Source organism: Aythya marila, assembly GCF_965140915.1.
Source record: "Aythya marila genome assembly, chromosome: 25".
NCBI lineage: Eukaryota > Metazoa > Chordata > Aves > Anseriformes > Anatidae > Aythya > Aythya marila.
The window spans coordinates 5,918,045-5,941,292 of NC_139066.1; the positions used below are offsets into that span (position 1 = coordinate 5,918,045).

The 23,248-nt window shown below is 49.6% G+C and overlaps 1 protein-coding gene across 2 annotated transcripts; it reads left to right on the top strand.

Annotated features, from left to right (window-relative positions):
* Window positions 1-58: 58 nt before the first annotated feature.
* KPNB1 (karyopherin subunit beta 1) lies at window positions 59-22,201 on the top strand (the record flags this gene model as incomplete). 2 transcript variants are annotated; one of them, XM_082778837.1, is made up of 22 exons in its annotated part: window positions 61-223; window positions 494-552; window positions 2,202-2,384; window positions 3,994-4,194; window positions 6,071-6,223; window positions 7,308-7,367; window positions 7,739-7,828; window positions 8,030-8,140; window positions 9,367-9,468; window positions 10,580-10,804; window positions 11,024-11,215; window positions 12,446-12,576; window positions 13,713-13,860; window positions 14,134-14,205; window positions 16,482-16,626; window positions 17,703-17,785; window positions 18,392-18,499; window positions 18,757-18,900; window positions 19,009-19,114; window positions 19,453-19,567; window positions 20,185-20,346; window positions 20,897-22,201. In XM_082778837.1, coding segments are annotated over exons 1-22 (2,631 nt in total). In that variant the 5' UTR covers window positions 61-183. The 2 variants fall into 2 exon arrangements, with proteins under 2 accessions (XP_082634962.1, XP_082634963.1); XM_082778836.1 differs by lacking the exon at window positions 20,897-22,201 and having other exon boundaries at window positions 59-223; window positions 20,185-20,350.
* Window positions 22,202-23,248: the final 1,047 nt, after the last annotated feature.

Consider the following 23,248-nt stretch of genomic DNA (forward strand, 5'->3'; position numbering starts at 1 on the left):
CCTTCCCCCGAGGCCCCGAGCGCGGGCCCCTCCCCCTCCCCCAGCCCCGGCCGCCGCCCGGGGCGGGCCCCTCTCGCCGCCCGGTTTCCCCCCCTCCCCTCCTCCCCTTCCTTTCCCCCTGCCCGCCGCTCCCCGCCCCGCCCCGCCCCGTCCCGCCGGTGCCGGAGCCGCCACGCCGCCGCCATGGAGCTCATCACCATCCTGGAGAAGACCGTGTCGCCGGGTAGGGCGGCGGCGGCGGCCGAGGGGGCCTCGGGGCGCGGTGGCGGCGGGGCCGGGGCCGGGGCCGGGCGGGGCGGGGGCGGCGGAGGAGAGGCCCTGAGGGGGGGGTGGGGGGGGGGGGAAACGGGACCGGGAGCGGAGCCGCGGTGGGGCCGGGATGGGCCGGGCCGGGCCGTGGGCGCCGCTCGGGCCCGCGGGCAGGGCCGTGCCGGGCCCGGTGCGGCCGCCGCGTGACGGCCGCTTCCCCCCCCAACCCCCCCCCTCCCCGCAGACCGCTCGGAGCTGGAGGCGGCGCAGAAGTTCCTGGAGCAGGCGGCGATCGAGAACCTGGTGAGCGCCGAGACCCCCCCCGAGCCCCCCCCCCCCCTCACCACCCCCCCGGGGCCGCCCCGCCCGTCCCGGCCCGTCCAGGCCTTGCCGCCATCGCGGCGGCCCCGCTCCCCCCCCCCCCCGCCCCCCCCCTCCCCTCCCGCTCCCGCTCCGCGCCCGGCCAATGGCGGCGCCCCCCCCCCACCCCCCTCCTCTTCCCCCCCCCCCCCCCCCGCGGCCAATGGCGGCGCCGCGGCGGGGAGCGGCCGGGGCCATGTGCGGGGAACGGCGACGGAACGGGGGGAGGGGGGGGGGGAACCGGGGGGAAATGGGGCCGGGGGGGGGAGCGGGCACCGCACGTGCGGCACCGGGAGGGCCCCGGGGCTGGGCCCCGCAGGCCTCGGGCGTTCCCCGGGGGCACCGGGAGCGGCGGGGCTGGGGCAGGACCCGCACGGACCCCCCCCACCCCCCCCCTCAGAGCAGCACCGGCTCCGGGCCCCGTTCCCGGCCCTCCTGGGGGCGCCCCCGGCTCCGTGGACGGCCCCGCGGGCACCGGGCGCCCCTCCCGGCCCTGTCCCCACCCGGCCACGGGGGGCTCCTCGCCCACCCCCCAGGCTCCCCACCGGTGTTTCCGTGGCCGCGTGGGGGCCGGTTTGGGTCTGAGGCCCGTCAGATTTCCTTTTTTAGCAGGATTTGTTCCCAAAGCTCCACGAGAATGATCTGAGAGGGAAATCCGAGGGCCCGTCAGCTCCCAGGGCCTTGGGGCTGGCCCCTTCCCCAAGGCAGCAGCGCTCTCACCCTGCCTCGGGGCAGTTCCCCGATTTTACCCAATATCCCACAGCCTGATACAAAACGGGAGCATTTCTGATGGGCGGGCGGTGCCGTGGTGTGGGGCACTGGGGGGCTCTGACATTTCCGAGCATTTTCCCTGCCCCGCACTCCCCGGCTGAGGCTGCCCCATGTGTTTCTCTTCCCAAATTCTGCATTTCAAACCTTGGGAGCGCTAGCACAGCCCAGCAGCCGGGTGAGGAGGAGCAGCTGAACACCCAAAAAGCGAAGCCCAAGATAGTGGAGTTAACTTATTTTTCTGTTGAACTCCTGGAAGTTAAGCTAAATTTCAAAAGGAGCTGGTTTTGGTGCCCTGAAACCCTCCTGTGTGCCCCGCGTCCCCTTACCCAGAGCTGGCGATGGGCTGCGTGCTGCTCCCTGCCCCATGCTCTCAGGAAAGCCGCGTCCCTGCCTGGCACAGAGCAGGTTTGAGACCTACATGGCTGTCTCCAGCCTTTCCTGGGAGGTTTCTTAGCAGCAAAGGCTTCGTGCAGCCAGCAGGACGCGGAGGTTTTGCTGCTGAGGCTTCAGGCTGGGTGCTTGCCCCGAAGCGAGGCAGCGAGCGGCTCCTCGCCACGTGTTTGATGCCCACCCAGGGGCACCCAGCTCAGCCTGAGACCTGGGTTGTTATTGAAGGAATGCTTCAGGCAGGCCGTGGCCCCTCGGGTGAGCCGATGGCACCCAGCAAAGTCAGGGCCTGGCCTCATCTCCTCCCAGCGGTTCTGCTCAGCAGCTGGGCGCATAACCCCGGGTGGGGGGCTCGTGGCTGGGGGGTGCTGGGGGCTCGGGCTGGGTCTCAGCACCCTCCTCTTCCCTCTCCTCTTCCTCCTCCTCGTCTGCAGCCAACCTTCCTGGTGGAACTGTCCAGAGTGCTGGCCAACCCCGGCAACAGCCAGGTGGCGCGGGTGGCGGCCGGGCTGCAGATCAAGAACTCCCTCACCTCCAAGGACCCCGACATCAAGGCCCAGTACCAGCAGCGATGGCTCGCCATCGACGCCAACGCCCGCAGAGAGGTCAAGAACTATGTGAGTCCCGCATCTCCCTGCTCTCCTGTTTGGGTTTCTGGTTCTAGCCCGTTGGTTTCTCTTTGGGGGGGAGGAGTGATGAGTGTCTCCTCCATCCCTTTCCGCCTCAGTCTCCCACTTGGTGGCTGCTCCTTTTCCCAGGACCAGTAACTTGACTCAGCTTTGGTGCTCCGTTGCTCATAGCCTGTGCACCCTGTGGAAGCAGTAGGGTGCAAACCAAAAGGGTGTGGGGCTGCTGCTCTTCAGGTTGTGGCATGGAAATGCTTCTACAGAGGGGGGCTGAACAGCCGGGCGTGATGGCTGGAGCTGGTGGGCACGGCTCCCCGCCCCGTGGCTTCAGCTGGGTTGGTTTTGTTTTCTTTTCCTGTACTGGAGCAGCTTCCTCAGCTGGGTTCCAGTCCCTCGTGAACGCCTTAGAGGCGCTCCACGGGTGCGAGCACAGGGCCTGGCAGATTTGATGTGTCAGAGGGACGCAGGCAGGTTCCACGTGGGGAGCGGTGGTGTTAAACCTGTGCCCAGGTGGGGGCTCTGCCTGAGGACCCCCGGGCCCTGCCCACGTGGCTGAGGTCTGCAGGAGCAGAGTTGTGCCCGGGTGTGCGCAGCGCTCCGTGGGCTCTGCACTGATCTCATTGCTCTTGCCTTAACAGACAGCTCTGAGCCTGCCTCCCTTAGAGTGAGGTTGGGGCACTGATTACGTGGCCTGTTACTTGCACTGATGCTAGAGAAGGGATCGTGGCTTATCCTGTCGCCAGGAGCTGTCGTATTGCCACATATTAAAGCTTCCAAAGCCTCTTCATTGCTGCCTTTATGTCAAACTAACGCAGAGCCCTCTGTGTTACCGTGCCGTCACGTTGGGTGCTTCCCCTTAACAGTTCCCCTCGGTTGGCCCTCTCCTCAGCCGTGAGGATTGCCGTTACTTCCACCGCTGCGTGGAGGAGCTGAGTGACCAATTAGTGCGCGTTAATTAGCTGGTAGGGAGTTGGCAGGTCCTGGTCCTCGTCCCGTGGTGAGGCTGTGTGGTCTTCGGTGCTCTCAGCCCGGAGCCTTCCCCTTGCTCCAGGGTTGGGGATGGGGAGGAGTTGTAGAGAAATTAAAAAAGTGAGGACTGGGGTGTTTGTTGGGCGGGTTTGGGGGAGGCCGAGCTGTGCCAGGAGTCTGACACAAATCCGTGCCCCTCCCTCCTTGGGTTTCCCTGACAGTTCCTGAGGTGTACGAGGAAGTTCCTCTTCTGGTTGACTGCAAGCAAAAAGAAATAAAGTTATTTAGTCATGTTCGGATGGTCTTGGCATAAGCGGTGTTTCGGGAGGGTTTTGAAGCCCAATTTGCTCAGCTTTGGGAACTTCTCCCCGTGGTGCAGGCGGGGAGGGGCGCTCGGCACGTCACTGTGCAGCACGTGGGGAGCAGAGGATGTGGTGGCAGCGTGTGCGATCGCAGCTGCAGCACGCTTCCTGCAGGGGCAGCCCTGGCCAAGCTCATCTCAAACGGGGTCTGGCTGTGGTCAGGGGGAGAAATGAGGCAAGTGAGCCAATTTTCTGAGGACGGGGCCATTTCTGCGGCGCCCATCACCCTGGGTGCTGACCCGAGTGCTTTTGCTGATGCCTTCCTGCAGGTCCTGCAGACGCTGGGCACGGAGACGTACCGGCCCAGCTCCGCCTCGCAGTGCGTGGCCGGCATCGCCTGCGCCGAGATCCCCATGAGCCAGTGGCCCGAGCTCATTCCCCAGTTGGTGGCTAACGTAACGAACCAGCACAGCACAGAGCACATGAAAGAGTCCACGCTGGAGGCCATCGGATACATCTGCCAGGATATTGTGAGTATGTCGAAGTGCGCCGAGCTGCCCTAACCCCTCCCAGCTCATCCCCTCCAGGTTTCTGTTCCTTACACCTCTCCCTGGTAAGCTGCTCAGCCTCCTCGCGGCTGTTCGTGTCCCGAGGATCTCAGCGAACGGTGACAGGCAGTAAACATGCAGAACGGTGTCTGAAAGAGCTGACCTGCTTTCCCAGCAGAAATCCAGGTCACCTTTCGTAAGGTGCAGGCTGGAGTCTGTGTGGCAGTGGTGGTGAGGTGGGGAGGGGTGCTGGCAGGACACTTCAGCCTGTGGCTGGGTGGGTGAAGCGCTTCAGATGAGCGGGGAGCGCCTGGTTCCTTTGGGTGGTAGCTCCATCTTGCACCAGGAGTCTCCTTTTCTGATAACAAAGGTGCACAGGCAACAACACCTCGCTCTCTGGGGCGCTGTCTGCAAAAGGCCTCAAGGTTTTATGAGCGTGGTTCATGGTGTCACGACAGATCATCAGGTGTCTGCTCTGAGCTGCGTGCGAAGCCCCCGCGTGCTGCCAGAGCTCCCGCTGAAACACAAAACGGGCTGCTGCGCTTTGGTGCCTCTGAATGCCTGTGAGAATGCAGATCCAGCACGTTGCTTGGTGAACTTCAGCGTGGGGAGGCAGAACGAGAGATCTTCTGTTTGGTGTTTGTGTCGGGCTGCAGGGGACTGGTTCACTCGTGAGCAGGTTCAGTTGCAGACGTTCCTGTGCCGCTGCCCGCGGGCAGGAGGACACAGCGAGGGCATCACAGCTGCCTTGGGAGCAGGCAGGGAGCTCTGGGGCGCGTGGTGTCTGCAGCAGGTGCCCCTCTCCTGGAGGACAGGGAAAAGGGGGTGAGGGAAGCGCCCTCGGGCAAGGTGAGGAGCAGTAAGAGATGACCACGGACAGGTAGGGACAGAAACAGGCGGGGTAAGGAATAGGGAAGGAGCAGTGGGAGTGGGGTTTTGAAAGCCACCCGAAAAGGTGCGTGCTTGTGCTGGCCGATGGGACACAGAACAATGAAGGGACAGCAAAGTGCTGGGGGACAGAAGTAGGGTGGGTGGAGGTCAGTTGCTTCTTGGAGGCTGAGTGAAAGAGATCAGGAAATCTGCCAGCTCACAGGAGGGCTGCAGGTCCGGTGGGATCTGTTAGGAGATCCCGCTGGACTCAGTGCAGGTTGGTTGGGTGGTACCTCTCGTTAGCCTTAGGATTTTTGGAGACCCCGGCTTGCTGACTGGGTGTTCTGTAGCCAAGATCTCTGCACTTAGCTGGTGTCAGTCCCGTTGTGACACTGTGAGTGTCCCCCTAGTTTGGGGATCTGCAGCTGGGTAAGTTCTGATACAACAACACAAATCTTGTAGTCAATTTACACTGAAGAAAAAACCACCTTTGGTCTGTGTTCACACCTCGAATATTGAAGCCTTGATGCTGAGCAGCCAGCTCTCCTTGCTGCTGGCCCATGCTGTATGTCTTCATCCTATGTCTAGAGAAGACCGACAGCTTTACCAATAACAGCGTCGGTCACAACTGCTGCCATAGAGCTCTGCCCAAAATGTAACGGGACTGTAAACAGTCAGCATCCTGAACTTGCTGATTGGAGTCACGTAGCCTGGAGCTTGTTGGCCCATAATTTGCAAGAGTGGAGCTTATGACTTAAATACCTGGAATCTCCCTCCTCAGTTCAGGCTTCTCTTTTCTGTATCAGAAGCTGTAAGGATGTGCAGGTGCACGAATCTCCCGTATTTAATTCTGGTGGTCACAGGGAACAAAAGACTTCTGGCCTTAATGTCTTAATTTCTGCTTGTAGAATTCGGGATCCAACTTTGATACTTTAAATACAGAGAAAGTTGTTCAGCTGGCAAATAATTCTATCAACACTTCTTCCAGGACCCAGAGCAACTTCAGGACAAATCCAATGAGATCCTGACAGCTATCATCCAGGGAATGAGAAAGGAAGAGCCCAGCAACAATGTGAAGCTAGCAGCTACTAATGCACTCCTGAACTCTTTGGAATTCACCAAAGCAAATTTTGACAAAGAGGTAAGGGGGGCAATAGGAGCGATTCTTGGCCTAAAATGCGAGGACTGAATCCACGGTCTGTGATGAGAAATCATGCACCACGCTGAGTTTTGATGCATAACTCAACGACAGCTGAGACTTGGATTCGTTTCCTGAAATCGGGGTGTTCCTGTAGTGCAGGAATGCCAGGGGAGTCTTCAGAGAGGCTCATCAATGGAAAGGAAGCATCATTGACTTTTTTAGGATAAATTTGGACTGACCTTAGAGTTTAGCCTATTAGATGCTCTGCTTCCAAATCAAACTCTACTCTGTAATGCTGCTGTAAGCGGCCAAGCTTGGATCAGCATTTTCTTTCAAGTGGTGTGGCAGCAATCCAGGTCCAACTTTGCCTCTGGAAATGGCTGGGGGAGGAAGGCCTGTAAGAGCCTTCAGAAGAGGGGCGTCTGTTGGGTGTTTGTTTTTTAATTTCCCTTTTTTGGATTAAGTGTGTTCTCTAGGTCCCTACCAGGGAGAGTATGGGGAAGATCGAATTAATATTGAACCTGCAGCTTAGAAGGTCTTTCAGTGAAAACCTTTCATAGGCAACTATTCAGCAGGTGTTGATGGGGATCCACTGGAGTCCTTCAGGATTTGAGGTGCAGGTGCAGACTGCTCCTGTTGGGCTTCAGGGCTGTAAATAGCCTGGGCCTCTAAGTCTGTTCCTTCGTACTAAAATGCAAAACCATCCAGGTACTGCCCCAAGAAATGTATGTCCTGACTGAGTTTTGAGTTTTCTTGAAGCAGTTGCTGAAGTAGTCGATGAAACAGTAAGCTTTTTTTGTTTTGTTTTGCTGTCTCAGAACATGTAGTATCTTCAGTTCTGCCTTATCTTTCTATTTTGGACAGCCTGCTAAGCATCTTTTAAAGTGGATTGGGATTCCACTTTGAGGAAGAACTGAATCAAAATACTGCAGTGAATAGTAACCTGCACCTTTCCTTGATGTTTAGAAGTGTTCTTTGAGTGCTTGTACTAGCTCTGACCCAAAATACATTCGCCATAGGAAGGCTTGCAATGACTTCAGTGCATTTGTAATACAGTTCTAATGTTTTTTTATTTCTTCTCCAGTCTGAAAGGCACTTTATTATGCAAGTAGTCTGTGAAGCAACGCAATGTCCAGACACAAGGGTGAGTGAAAATGATACAACGCGAAGGTGGGTGGACAAAAAGTGCCCTGATCTGACCCTGTTCCTGTCTTGGGAAGATGACTAGAATCTCTGGCATCATAATAAAGAATTAAAAAGTGTTACATAAAATAAACGAGTCTATTAAAAGACTGGTGCACATGTAAATTCTCAAACACAGTGAATTTTATACTTAAATTCTCTTGGTGGTTTACTATTTTTAAGTTGCTTATGGTGAAAGACCTCTATTAGGTATGGAGTAAACTAAGTCAGTACCAGGTCTGGGTTGTTAGCCTGTGGTAGGCTACAGCTATGCTTGTTGATCAGAGCACTCAGGGAAATGTCACATCTTTGATCTGTTTTGTAATCTGGCAGGTACGAGTGGCTGCCTTACAGAATTTGGTGAAGATAATGTCCCTTTATTATCAGTATATGGAGACATACATGGGTCCGGCTCTTTTTGCTGTGAGTACTCAGGTTTCTTATATGTCATTGTCTGATCTCTGCTCATACTCCTTTTCTTCTTAATCTGAGAGGAAAAGTTTTCTTATGGTCTTGATTTGATCTAGAATCTTTTACCACTTGGCTCAGAATCAGGCTGCATATTTGAGGAGAAATAACGTTCTAAAACATTTTTTTCTCTTCCTTTCTTTTGTGTTTCTACAGATAACTATCGAAGCAATGAAAAGCGACATAGATGAGGTGGCTCTGCAGGGAATAGAGTTCTGGTCCAACGTCTGCGACGAGGAGATGGACCTCGCTATAGAGGCATCAGAGGTGAGCTTGGAAATGACCACTGAAAAGAGGCAAATGCCTGTGAGCATCTGTATGGGAATGTTTTTAAACCACATGGGAAGCCCTCCTGTTCTTCAAAGCTTCTGCTACTGCAGGACAGCCAACCTGAGCCCCTCGTGGGACAGCTCTGGGTCTATGATGAGACACCATGCACCACTCTGATGCTGCGTGATGCATGTCTGATACACAAGCTGAGACCTGGGGCTGCACAAAGCCCACAAGGCTTGTTGGCTCTGTGGGTATCGGGTGTGCTGCAGACCTCAGCAGTGCTGTGCTACCCAACTTAGCTGTTAGCTGCTAGCTTGGGTGCTGGCAGCTGCCTTAGCCTTAGCCAGGGCTCAGCTACGACTGCTTTGTTCCGCTGTTCAAGGTAATCGTGAAGCTTGTTGTTGAGGTTGCACAGGGGCCACCAATAGTAGCATCTTTGAGCTGATGCCTCATGAAGTTAGCATCTTGAATTGCTGAGATATGTTCCATCTTGAGGGGAGAGTGTTTCTTGAATTACCTGCTGTGTGTGAGGCCTGGTAGCCGCTGTGCTGATGTGTAGGATTTCTAGGATCTGTTAGAGGCATGGACAACTTAGTCCTATCCTGGTGTGCTGGAAGATTGATCACGTTCTATATGATGCATTATTCATGCGTTAAGTTTAAAATTATGGGATGCAATAAAAGTAATCATTATCCCTTACAATGGGTGGGCTGAAGATGAATTTGGGGTATTGTTCTGCATGCAGATGCTGTTTGCATAAATTAGTTGCACAGATCAATAACAACTTAAACTTTGAAGGGCTCTAGATGAATCATATCCATCTTTAAAAGTAGCTAAATATATATTTTTGTGTTGCCTGCCCAAAATAGCAAGGATAAAAGGAAAGTAAGCATGTAGGTTTAGTCTGTATGCAGCAAGACCTCTCGCTTTTCCTACTTGGGGTCACTTGTTAATTATACGTCACTACAAACCGAAAATATTTATATTTGCACTATGTGAGGAGGGGCACAATGCACGTATGGAACAGCAAATTGAACTTGCTTATTGAATATTTAACTGGGCTTGGTGCAGGGTGTCCTTGAGGTTCCTGTGTGTTATGGTAACTTTGTGTTGGGAAGGAGAGGAAAGCACGCAAAAGGGAATCTGTATCTACTGCAGTTCATAACTCAGACTTCATGCCTAAATAGCCACTGAGAACCTTTCTGTAACCTTTTTTCTAGGCGGCGGAGCAAGGAAGGCCTCCGGAGCACACTAGCAAATTTTACGCTAAGGGAGCATTACAGTATTTGGTCCCGATTCTAACACAGACATTAACAAAACAGGTGAGTTGCACAATGCCTGCTGCATGTGAAAGTGGTGATCACTCACTTGGGTAACTGGCTTCTTGACAGGCTTGGTCCAAAAGGTGCTTTAGGTCCCCTTGGGCAGTTTATAGCCGTGTGTTTGCCCTGAGCACCTGTAGCAGCAGCCCTTGGTCCCTGACGAGGCATCTGATATAATGACACCTTGTTCCTTAGGGCTGAGACCTGGACACTGCAGGGACTGTCCTTTTTTGCTGAATCCTGTTAAGACACCTTTGTATTTATGATTTCTGAAGAGGTTTTATAGTTACCTGCATTCCTTGTGAAATTAAATACAGAGTCTGAGCAACATTTGAGATCCAATTTCTGGAATTCCTGAGCTTTACATTCTTAGCTGTGAGGTCCATGTTTATTTAGTAGCTATTAAGCACTTCACGGGGACTTGTTTGGACGGACTCTGTTGCACAGTCTAATAAAAATTAATGGAATCACTTGCTACAGCAGGTCTAATTATAAAATAAAACTGTTAATTAAGCTATACAGCATGGAGTTCATTTACTTACTGTGATGAACTGGGAAAGTGGTTGGTGCTCCTAGTGAAACCAGAGAATTGTTTCCCTGTTCTTCTATTGCTGTCCGCTTGGGTGCGGAGAGTTAAATTGCAGGAGGTTCTGAAGTGATTGTTAAACCAGGAAAGATAAAACAGATAATAGAGTCACAGGTACACAGCTTCAAAGGAACTAGGCTGAGCTAACAGCTGGGGGGAAGAAGCTGTTTAACTGACTGTATCCAGGTGCAGTGGCCACTCTGCAAGGCAATGGCATGGATTAAAAAAAAGAAATAAAAAAATGTAAACCACAAAATCTCCACCTAGAGGAGAGAGAAGCACTTTGGAAGATGTGTGAGGGTGCTGTAGGCCTGTCAGTAAGGAGCTGGGAGTCTTATACTGGGATGGAAAGGCACCAATGGTGCAAGGAACCAAGGAACTCAGGCTGCTTCTCCAGCATTCCCAGACCTGAATGAACACCTGGCCGCAGGGCAGTGTTACTCGCAGTAAAGCCAACGAGGTGCCACTGCCTCGGAGTGGTGAGAGGTGTTCTCCCAGGCTGACAGGGTGCTCTTCTCCTCCTAGGATGAAAATGATGACGACGATGACTGGAACCCCTGTAAAGCAGCAGGAGTCTGCCTCATGCTCCTGGCGACCTGCTGCGAAGATGACATTGTTCCTCACGTGCTGCCATTTATTAAAGAACACATTAAAAATCCAGATTGGCGATACAGAGATGCAGCTGTGATGGCTTTTGGGTGTATTTTGGAAGGACCAGAGCCTAACCAGCTCAAACCACTAGTTATACAGGTAAGATTATCTGTGTTTCTTGGAGGCTCGTAGAACAGAAAACTTGGATTTACTTGGAGGGCACATGCTTTGCATGCTCCTCTTAATCTGAGAAGCAGCAGGGGGTCTGCTTTTAATCTTTACCATAGGTAATACATTAAAATTAGAAACAGTGGCCAGTTCGTATTTCCCTGTATTGCATATGATCACACCTTTCTCCTGGCTGCATCTGTGTTCTAGGCAATGCCAACTTTAATAGAACTAATGAAGGACCCCAGCGTTGTGGTTCGAGACACAACAGCATGGACTGTGGGCAGGATCTGTGAGATGCTTCCCGAAGCTGCCATCAATGACATTTACCTCGCTCCACTGCTGCAGTGTCTGATTGAGGGCCTGAGCGCTGAGCCCCGAGTGGCCTCCAATGTGTGTTGGGTAAGGCTGTCCCTTCGCTGTTCGGTGTGTGAGAAGTTTCTATAAAAACAAAAAAAAAAAAAAAAAAAAAAAAAAAAAAGTGGGGGGAGCACAGCTCACAAACACATACATAGATATGCTCACACACTTAAATGGGCTTCAGAGATGATTCATGACTTGGTCATCCAGCGAGCACAGCTGTTAACTGTAAGTTATCTCCAGTCTGTTTAAGAAATATAGTTAATATTAGCAATTTTCTCCTTTAAAACTAAATGTAAAGTTACCTTAAGTTTGAAAATGCTGTGGAAGCTGTTCTTGATAACAGGTCTGAGGGGTGCTTACAGAAAGCGTGCTGGGACTTTTTTTTCTTGGGGGCAGCTGGATTGCCTGCTTAATCCTGAGGGAGATTCAAGATACCTTGTTTCCCGTTACCTGAAGCAGCTTCAAAACTAATTCGAGGAGCACGGTTTTTCTGTTCCCTTACAGAGCTGCAATCCCTCGGGTTGGGTTGCTAACTTCAGCTTAATGAATGTGTACTACCACGTAGCATATCTGATCTTTCACTATAAAGAGGATGTGTCCCTTACTGCCTTTTAACAGAGCTGCTAAATAGGAGTTCAGCTGGAGATGAGTATTTGCACGTCAAAACAAGTTCTAGAAATGACAAGATTCATTCTGTCAGTATTCCAGAGGCTTGAAGACTTTTAGTCAGCGTGGAAGCTTCTCCCTGATCTGCTGATCCTGGCAAAAGTCCATGTAGCTGTGGCTTTTGTCTTTTGAAGATGATGACTAGTATGCGTCTTCAGATTGAAGTGAAAATGAGGAAGCTTTCAGCTTTTTTAATCCACCTGTCTCAGAGCTGGTACGGTTGTTCTGCAGTTGGGAATTTGAGCAGCCTGCAGCCTTGTCTAAGCCACGATTTTAACTTGCAATGATAATGCCCAGGTAGTGGGTAGAGTGTTAATAGCCTGTGTAGGTCAGGCAGTCTGCCTCTTCAGTTGTTGGGACCAGCAGCACCCTGCAGGTGTCTGTGGCAGCGCGACTGCCTCGCACGATGATGCTTACGTTTGAGTCTTCGAAACCTTTGTCACCCTTGCAACAAAGTTCAGAGCGCTAAATCGTTACCAGCTCACGGAGGGAACTGTTAATCCTGCACCTGATTGTTTTGTTACCATAAGACCTGTTGGGGTGTGTGTTTCTGGACTTGCAAGAGTAAACTCACGTAATAGAAATGGTTGTTCTGTGTTTCAGGCCTTCACTAGTCTTGCTGAAGCTGCCTATGAAGCTGCAGATGTAGCTGATGATCAGGAAGAACCAGCAACCTACTGCTTATCCTCTTCATTTGAGCTTATAGTTCAGAAACTTCTGGAGACCACAGATAGGTAACGTTAACCCAGCTGGCTTAAGCTCTACAAAGATGCTTTTTTTTCTCTTGCAGCTTAGATCTGAATGATGCTTTATTAGATGGGGCTTTCTGACTTCATGTGAAATATAGAACACTCTTCCAGAGGAAGAACACTGTTAATAGAGAATAATTTCTCAGTCCATACCTGCTTCTAGGAGGCCTGAGCTTTCCCCCAAGAGTGCCTCTTCCATGTTTTCCTTTGAAGTTTTGGACCACAGTGTAAGACTGTGCAGATCTTTGTACAGTATTTGTAAGACTCTTAAAGGTTGGCTAGAAGGCCATTGAATAATCAGGATCACAGCAAGATGTAACTAGTTTACCATGACTGATCTGTGCCGTGGTTATTGCTGCCATGCTAGATCAGTTTACGTTAGCACCAGGTACTCCCAGAAGAGTTGAGGGCTTAGTTAGGTTTGTACTGTCCTTCTCCCAACAAAGCTGAAATATAAATAGACAAGGCAAAATATTTTCTCAGTTCTGCGGAGGCAAAAATAAGGGTAATGAAGTCGTATTCTGCCTTCTAGGTTGTATAAAGAATCTCAACAGCTCTGCAGTTCAATTCTTGAATCAGTTCAATCCTCAGTTGAAGCCTTTTGCTGCAGGATAACTTCTTAAATGGTGTCCCTGTCTGAACAATTCAAAGTCTAAACTCTCTTCCTGTCTCGTTCTCTTCCAACCAGAAGCGTAGTGTCTCGCTCAAGGCTTGAATTCCATCTTAGCATAGATCTCCCTGTCTTTATTTCAAGCTTAACACCCTCGCTGATGTCTCAGAGGGATGTCGGAGAGGTAGCAATGTATGCCTCTCACCTCTTGAGACCATTTCTTCCCAGGCAGGGTAACAGCACACTGGAAGATGTGGGTTTGAACCATTTCTGCTCCTGAACTTGCTGTCTGTGACTGAAGATATTGGAAGTCATTAATAGCAAATGAAAAATATGGTCCGAAAATGGCTTCAGAAATTTCATTTACTTTCAAGTCTTGGAATACAGAAATGCGATTTGCTTCAGCTTGTCACAACACTAAAATTTAGCTGTTACCAATTTACTAAAAAAAAAGTCTGTTTCTAAGCAAGCCTGAGCACTGGGAGCTGCAAATACATTCCTTCTGTTACAGGCCTGATGGACACCAGAATAACTTGAGGAGCTCTGCATATGAAGCTCTGATGGAAATAGTGAAAAATAGTGCCAAGGACTGTTACCCTGCTGTCCAAAAGACAACTTTGGTCATTATGGAACGACTTCAGCAAGTTCTGCAGATGGAGGTAGGTGACCGTGATACTTAAAGCCCTGCTGTGTGGCTTCGTCTGGAATAGAAAAATGAGCGTTGTTGCTGACTGTATATATCATGGTATAACGTGTCCTTGGTTTTTATAGATAGTAGATATATTAAGCTTACAAACACACCTCTCATCTTAAATTTTGAAGAAGCAAATATTTAAAATTGATTCTCTGCAACTCGTAGTGCTGTCAAAATCTGCTGGATTTTCATGGCCTGTGGAGAAGGCGTTCTATATGCGGGGTTTGTTCTTTTTCAGTCTCATATCCAGAGCACTTCAGACAGAATCCAGTTCAATGATCTTCAGTCTCTTCTCTGCGCTACTCTCCAGGTAAGTTCCTGTTTCCTGCTTTGCGGTTTTGGGAAGAGGTGGTTCGGGGGTGACCCTGAGCCCCCAGGGATGCAGAATTAGCTGGGGTGTTGATCTCTGAACAGGGAGTTCAGACCTGTGGGAGGTGGTGCAGGGTTCAGAAGGCTTCACCCCTTGCAGCAGAGTACGACTCAAAGTTGAAAATAATTATTTTTTTTAATAGAAAGTACCTTGTATGTGGCGTGTTAAGGGCTGTATGTATGTTCAGATTGGCTCTTATGTCAGCTATGGACTGAACAACTGCTCTGGTTGGCACAGGCAGAAAAAAAATCTCCATAACAGCTTTAATTTGTTCATCTGCCTCTTGTGGCTGGTGTTCTTATTTAAAACGGCACTAATTAAAATGCACTAAGTGTCCTTGAAATTAAACATCTGGTAATGAACAGCCCACGTGACGTGGAGCAGTAACACATTTCAGTTCCTCGCCTGTTCTTACCAAGTCAGCTGAGAACAGCCACCTCTTTCTAAAACTGCCCTGGACGTTGATCAGACCGTCCACCTGAGATACGGGCTGTTTGATATCGAAGCCGTCCTGTTTGCGCTGCGGGAAGAGCTGTGCTGTGCTGTCATGCCCAGCTTATTAAAAGTTACAAGGTGCTGCTTTAGAACTGCATAATAGACGTGGATTCAGCATCAGCACAGCTCTGCGCGGCTCACAGAAGAAAGGATTTTCTCCTGGAGATGTAGCTGAGTAGCATGTAATCTGAAATAAAAGCAGAGTTCCGCATCTCTCTCTGCTCAGATTTATTCCTTTGTTCTGTTTTGTTTCCCATTCTCTGGAGTTTGTCTTTCATTTCTGCTCGCTGAGGAGGCTGAGCCTTTTCCTCACCTGCGGGTGAAAACCTGCCTCGTTTGGCCACGGGTTTTAGCTTCCATCCTCTTAAGTGAGGTTATAAAATCTCCTGGGCATTGTTTTCAAGGCTGTAGCATTAGCTGATGCTTTGATTCTCTCTGATTTTTAGGGTAATTTTTCAAATAAAGAGTAGATGGAAACAATCTGCCCTAATGGTGGGATTTAATGGGGAGACCTCAGTCACTGAGGTCTTTCGGGACACCTCTGTTCCCTTCTGGAAGCTGGTACAGGTAGCACACGTGGATTAAGCTGCTAGTTTTAATTTGCAGACACAGCTTTCTTCGTTATCACAAAATCTGAGCTTTAAGTATTTACAGTAGCTGCAGCAGATCCTTAATTCCATTCAGGAAAAATTAGCAGGAGGATTTTTTCAGTGTAACTTAGTAAAACGTGCCGTTTCATTACGTGGTATTTCCAGCAGCAGAGAGAAACCATTATGAACATCCAACAGGGGGAAAACATTTGGTAGTATTTAAAAGCAACGAGAAAATCAAGACCTATTATTTGAACAAACTCAACCTCTTTGCAGTGACTCAGTTTAAAGGAATCAGGCGTCAAATAATTATCCTCCTGTGCAGGTTAAGGGATCAATCTTTTCATAGGAAGTGCAATTTTATTGTAAATAAGGACAAGTCAAAATTGTGTTCTGTAGTCTGACACCAAAAGGGATGATCGGGACTGTGTAGGGGGAGCAGAGCAGAGGAGAAACTCAGGTATTTACCCGGGGAGCCCCCCTGCTCGCCGTGCCATGCTGCCGTGCTCCCAGGCTGCTCCCCTGCTGTGGGGCTGCCTCTGCTCTCTTCAGAAATCAGTTTTGCTTTTCAGATGCCTCAGTGCTAAACATCTTCGTGTAAACTAATGCATTTTGCATTGTTTCTATGTTAATTTATTCTCTGCTTACCCCAGATAGGAGAGGTTTGACTGCAGTTAGCAGTAGTCGAGCTTACATCTCAGTTTAACAGGCATTATCTCTGAAGTTTAATTCTTTGGTGCAGAAGCAAAGCTTCCGTGCAGCCTCTAATTGGCAATAAGAGACTGTCAGGTTGCTGCGATGGAAGAAGGGCTTTTTTTTGTGGGGCCAGATTTGGGCAGGTCGCATTTAATGCCAGCTTACAAAAGGAAGGCCTGGAGAACAGCCTGTGCAGCAGGAAAGGGAAATTCTGGTAGTTCTGTAGCTGGGAAATGGAGTGCAGCCGAAACGAATGGGACTCTGCGCTCACACTGACGAAGCATATTCTTGCAGCAGTGAAGTTCAAACAGCAGCCTTGTTTTTAGCAGCCCAGTGTGGTCCTGAGTGTCCAGGGCCAGCACAGGAGATGTGAGGGCATAATTCAGCCCAGCCCCTGCGGAAGCAGTCACAGCCTCTTTCCCCTTTCCTGCCCAGAACGTGCTCCGGAAGGTTCAGCACCAGGACGCGCTGCAGATCTCGGACGTGGTGATGGCATCGCTGCTGAGGATGTTCCAGAGCACGGCCGGCTCGGGGGGCGTGCAGGAGGACGCCCTGATGGCAGTCAGCACCCTGGTGGAAGGTTGGTGCAGCGCTGGGGGTGCTGGGGGGAGCGGGGCTGGGCAGAGCCCGTGCGCTTCCTTCTCTTTTTGACTATCTGGCAAAAAAAAACAGCATTGGTTCCTGCCTTGCTTGAGGTACCGTTTTGACCACACAGCTCACCACATCTGTCACTGAAGCCCTGAGACTGCCTGATTATGCTAGACTGTGTTTCTTGAATGAATAGCTCGTTTTCCGTTAATAACGTAGTTACAATGCAAATTTTGCCAGGAAAAAGAGCTCGCACTACCCTGTGCAGTGCTGAGCACAATGGGAACCTGCTGGCTTCGTGCTGCTGCAGCGCCGGCTGAACGTTATCTCAGTGATTCATACTTGCCTGCTGCCTGAGACCCGTTGCTGTTTTGGGATGTTTTGTCAATGGCTGATTTACAGTCATTGTTCTTATTTAAAAGAAATCACACCGGCGAAGAGCAGCGTTAGAGCAGGTCAGGATTTGTGGAGCTAAATAAAATTGGGGTTGTGGCAGTCCGGGCAGTTGGAGCTTCATGGTTCGTGGTCAAAGCTGGTGTCTGGAGCTCCAGGAGCAGTGCTGCTGAACACCCCATCCATGGCTGTAACACAAACACACCGGGCAATGCTTGAACTGCACAGCCATGAGGAGAGGTTGAGCAGCTGTTTCCAAAGGGAAATGTTCCAGCTGCGTGGCAGAGAGGCGGTGTGACAAGGCTCCGTTTCCAGCCAGTGGTGCTCCTGCTGTGCTGAACCCCCTGTGCAGAGCCCTGCCTGAAGGGTGCTGCTGCGTCCCCCTCGGTCAGGGAGCGCCCAGCATCGTTCCCTAGCACGGGGTAGGGATGGGTGGTTTATCTTCAAAAGCCTGCGAGGAGCTGGGCTCTCTGAATCACTTCAGTGCAGACGGATGTATTTCACCAGTGCCCAATTTTTGTCTAACATCTAGTGGAGAATTGATTTGCTGTGCTTCTGTGGAAAATACAGGTATTGCTTTGGGGTAGAATATGCTGAGTTCATGTTTTTGGTGAGTTCTATTGTATACGTAGTGGGCTGAGATTTTTTTCTAATGAGAATATTTTCCATGCACAGTCTTAGGTGGAGAGTTCCTGAAGTACATGGATGCTTTCAAACCGTTCCTTGGCATCGGACTGAAGAACTACGCAGAGTACCAGGTGGGTCAAACCAGGTCGCCCTGTGCTTGCAACCTTTACATTTCTCATCTGCTCTCAGGTGCTGAGTTCAGCACGTGTGCATCTGTGAAACACCACAGCTTTTGGTGATGAAACAAAAATTGGAGACCCACAGATTTTTCTGTAATTACTGTCTGCATGCTCAAACTTCTACTTAATTCAGCAGAAGGCCTTAATTGGCTTTACACCTGGGTTTTCCCAGTGGCTGCATATTAGCTGGCCTCGATGAGGGTGAGGTTGCTACTGGTTGTGAATTCCCATTAGAAGGTCAAGCCATGGTTCTTGCTATGGGGCAGATATTTAGGCTCTGCATTTGCTAGTGTTGGTTCAGAGCAAGAACCTGTCCCTTTGCTGGCACCTGGACCTCCTGCCTCCCCTGTTGGTTGTGTGCTCAGCTCTTCAGGGCTTTCTGTAAGTGGTAACAGCAGCTGCTGAGCCCCTGCTTTGTGCGAGGGTCGTTCCTGTCGGTGACTTCAGTGGTTGCAGACTCTCACTGCTACTTAGCACATGAATCAGTTGAAGCTGTACGGATAGAGTGTGGAAGACTGACTCACTGGGTGGGTGTTTGACTCGCTGTTCTATTTGCAGGTTTGTCTGGCTGCAGTGGGCCTGGTTGGTGACTTATGCAGAGCCCTGCAATCCAACATCCTGCCTTTTTGTGACGAGGTTATGCAGCTGCTCTTGGAGAACTTGGGGGTGAGTGTTTACCTTCTCATTAGCTGGTTAGTAACAGTTGGCTTGCACATTGAGAGGAAAAGTGGGAGGTGGGAGAAGCAGAAGTGTTAGGCATGCTCTGAAGATCCCGTGTTTGACAACTATGTCTCTTAGAGTTTGAATTGAATCCAAATTTATTGAGGACAAGGATTTGCGTTTCAAGTAAATGGCTTAACTTATTAGCTCCTCCCCTCTTAGAAAAGTGCAGCTGAATGTAATGGTGCTGAAATCTCTTCCAGAATGAAAACGTTCATAGGTCTGTGAAGCCACAGATTCTCTCAGTGTTTGGTGATATTGCCCTTGCTATTGGAGGAGAATTTAAAAAGTACCTGGACGTTGTACTGAATACCCTCCAGCAGGCTTCCCAAGCACAGGTTGATAAGGTAAGCCAACAGTGTGCTCTGCAGTTCATTAAAATCATAAACTAATTAAGGGCTGTGCACGCTTCATCAAGGGCTCTGCTCATACACGCTCTCCGGTTGCCTTTTCAGTCTGACTATGATATGGTGGATTACCTGAATGAGTTGCGGGAGGGCTGCCTGGAAGCTTACACTGGCATCATCCAAGGATTGAAAGGAGACCAAGAAAATGTGCATCGTGAGTACTGTGTCCTGGTGTGGTCTTTCTGTGGCTGAAATGACGGAGGGAGATAGGAGGAGCTGTTTGGATAAGCTGTTTCACGGTAGCTGTCACATCCACAGGCACATTCTTGTTAATTCACTTCTGCGTGGGAGGGAATGCTCGCTGCCACAAGCAGGGAGTGGGCTTAGAGCCCTCCGTTGTGGGGTTTCTTCCCCTGACATGCGTTTTTCTTGTATCAGAGTGGTTCTGGGGTCAGATTTTGGCTGTCTGGGAATATGCTGGAAGCCCTTGTTTAGCAGTCTGCCTCTTACATGAGCTGTGTTTCACCCTGTAACGAAGCTGTTCTCTTTCAGCGGATGTGATGCTGGTGCAGCCCAGAGTAGAATTTATTCTGTCTTACATTGACCATATTGCTGGAGATGAGGATCATACAGACGGAGTAGTGGCGTGTGCTGCTGGACTGATAGGGTGAGCATCCCGATCCCGTTTGAAAACTTACAGCCCGCTCATTAGGTAGAAGTCTCTGTGCGGCAGCCGTAGTGTTTGAAGCTGCATTTTCCTGGCTGACTGAAGCATTTGATGTCAGTTCGGGATTTTTTTTTTTTTTTCAGTTGATCTTTAAAAATTTAGCTGAACTTGTGAAGTGGGTAACACGGGTGAGGTCCTTAACTGGCAGGGTAAAAAACAGTAGGTACGAGAGAAAGTTGTTGAAGTTTCTGTAGCGTGCAGATCTGGGATGTTTCAGGGATGATCTTGGCAAAAAAAAAAAAAAAAAACAACTCAGTTGCTTGGATATGGAAGAACTCAAGCCAGGGAGTCTTAATCTTTTCTGGGGAATTTAGGGGGAGAGCTGCTGGAAACGCTGGGGAGATCAGTCTTTGGACAGGAGATTGAATGTCTCCAGTTAGTCACAATTTCAGAAGACTGTTCAGCTCTCCTACTGCTGAAATTAGTGACCATATGCAGCATTTTAAAAAGGACATTAGCTGTGAGTCAGATTCCTTTTAGCTAGCAAGAACTGATCAGAGCGGTACTGGCACATCTGTTTGTGGCACTCAGCCTCAAAGCCTCTCTTGCTTCTGCAGGGATTTGTGTACAGCGTTTGGAAAAGATGTACTGAAATTAGTAGAAGCTAGACCCATGATACATGAACTGCTAACTGAAGGAAGAAGATCCAAGACGAACAAAACAAAAACCCTTGCTACCTGGGCGACTAAAGAACTGAGAAAACTGAAGAATCAAGCTTGGTAAGGGATTACACCCACCTCTTTTTCATGTTGCATAATTATGAAATTGGCTGAACTCCTGAGGCTGAAAGAGATGCTCCACAAAAGCCTTGTTCTATATAGAAGGTTGTTTTTAATTTATTGTTCTGTAAACAAGCCCCATCTGTGGTCTTGTGTATCAGAACAAATGCAAACAGGAAAACAGAGTGAACTGCTCGACTTTGACAAGACCAGGTGCAGATTTGAGGGCTCTTGCATTGGGAATGCTCTGTCCTTGCTGGGCTGGGACAGTCCTGAACTCCTCCGAGTGCAGCAGAGTTGAAGTCTGCATGCTCCACAGTCCTCCTGAAGCTCCTTGTGAAAGGAGCAGATTGTTGAGGGGCAGGACAGTGTCTGCCTTTGGGAGAATAAGCCTCTTACAGCTTTCTCACCCTGAGAATGTTGATAATATCCCCGTTATTCCTCTTTTCTTTCTGTGGAGTCAGCTTTTTCTGCTCGCTGCTAGCGTCTCGTATCGCCTGGCCGTGGGATTGTGCGCGTGGCTTTTTTGACCAGCCCTTTCTGCTTGCAGATCTGTTACCATTGGGATGACACCTGAGACCCCCACTGGAAATCTCCAATCTTTTGAAAAAACCCGGAAGTGAGGAGTGTGCACGGATGCTGAATGTTTGGGAATGAGAGGATGAGTGAGTGAGGCTTGGAACACACCACATTGAAAATCCCGCCACAGCAACAGCAGCGGCGCCCTCAGCCAGCTGAGCACTGACTCGCGTCGGAAGCCTGGCCTCGGCCACCTTGGGGAAGAGGGGACGACCGGCTCCTGCTGGGGAACGGGGCAGCCTCTTCGACAGACCCGGGCTGGCGTCCCTGGAGCGGCCGGGCTGCGAGAGGAAGCGGGGCTCAGCCGGGGCGCGCTCTGCCCGAGGTCGGCTCCGGCTGCTGGGAGAGATGGGGCCCGGGCCTCCAGCCGCCCGCGGCAACCTTGGCCACGCGATGCTGTCGGTGCACGGGATAAAAGGAGGGGTGAAGGATTTTTCAGTCTAAGAGTGAGTGTGTGTGAATGAGGCGGTATCCACATTCTCAACTTCAAGTCATTGCAGTTTATCTTTTCCCAAAAAAGGGTTAGCTGTTGCATTTCATAAACTAACCGAAGTTCAGTCTACTGATGCAGCATAAGAGATGTAAAAAAAAAAAAAAAAAAAAAAAAAAAAAGAAGAGGAAAAAAAAAAGGAAAGTCGCTCTTTAGGGCTTTTTATTTTAGGGAAACACTGACGAATGTTCAGAGCTCCCGTTCTGAGTGACGCTTTTCATGATCTCGTTTCATCAAAGCGCCTTTCCTTCCTTAATATTGTTCAACTGTGAATGTAGAAATGGGGGAAAAAAAGAAAAAAAAATTAAAAAAAAAAAAAGCAAACTCTTGCGTTAGAGGGTATAGAAGTAAATTGTCAAACAAGATTTCAGGCTCACAAACAAAAATATAAGCGTTAAGTGCTCCGAATTGGCAGTGAGAACGCAAAGGGAAAGATCTCTCCTGACTTGTACTGTAGCAGCCCGAACACCCACAAAAATTGTGCCAAAGAGTTGAAAAACAAAATAAAACTTCAGGTAATATTTTGGATTGCAAAATGAGGATAAATTCAATGTTCAAACAAAATCTGATAAAATGCCATTTGGAAACTGCTTGGCCTTTTGTGCTCTTTATTTGATCAAATCTAATGTGGTATTGGTCTCTTGCTGCACTTCAAAAACAAAAAAAAGGAAAAAAGAAATTTATATAAAATATATATATACTGACTTGAGCTTACACAAGACGGCACTTGTAAAAGGTTATATTTTTCCACTGCAGTTGAAGATTAATAAAATGGTGTCAAACATTCCCCAAAACTTCCTTTTTGTATTCTTGGTCTTTCCAGTAAAAGGGGAACCCATTAGCGATTTTTTTAATAGAGTAGTAACAGTCTGATGGGCAACTCAAATGAATTGGCTGCTTACTACTTCCCTAATCATGCGATGTCTTACTTTCACATGAAGGATCAGAATCTCGTTTCTTCTTAAATGAGACTTTTGCTTTTGAGGAATAGTCCCTTGCTTATCCTAGATTGTCAGCAATAAGCCAAGAAAAACGGAGGAGGTGCAGGGCTTCTGACTATTTTTCATTTCATTTTTATTAATGCAGCTGTTGATACTACCAGCATTTGAACCTGCAGTTTAACGTGGACATTTTTAAAAGCTGCTTGTGGGAGGGAGAGTAGAAAACCTTAGCCAGTATTTTGTTTCCTTTTGCTTTGTGTTTCTTTTTTTTTTTTTTTTTTTTTTTTCTCCAGGAAGCAGGTGGCAATCTGCTTTATTCCCCAACTTCCTTTTCCCAGTCTGATCCTTGGACCCGCTGCAGTGGAGTCCCCTTTTGTTGCCCATCTGCACTGCAGCATCCACAATAGCTCTTGTACAGGGTATCAGATATGTGCCTTTCAGTGCTGGGTTCAGATTGCAGTCGAAGTGCCGACTTTGAACCAGTGTACAAAAAAAAAATAATAATAATAAAACCTCCCAGGTGCTGAGGTGAGGAGGAGCTCCGCTGACCGGGAGCGCCAGCCAGCTCCTGAGCACGGGTAGCGAGAGGCCTGGGCCACGTCTCGAGTAATGCCTTTTCTTTTTATTTTGTTTCTTGAGGTGGGGTGGGATTTCCTTTTAAAAAAAAAAAAAAAAAAAAAAAAAAAAGAAAGCCATTCCTGAAGTTGGGGAGGGGGCGTGGAGGGAAGAAATCTGATCATTCCTCAGTGCTACCTGTTTCTGTCCTGTGTGGCTGTTCAGCTGTAGACAGCAGGAGAATAAAGTACACTGAGACAGTAGTGGAAACAAACCCGTGTCTGTCCTCTTTGTTGGGGCTCTGGGGGTTTTGTTCGCTTCAGGGGAGCAGCTGCTG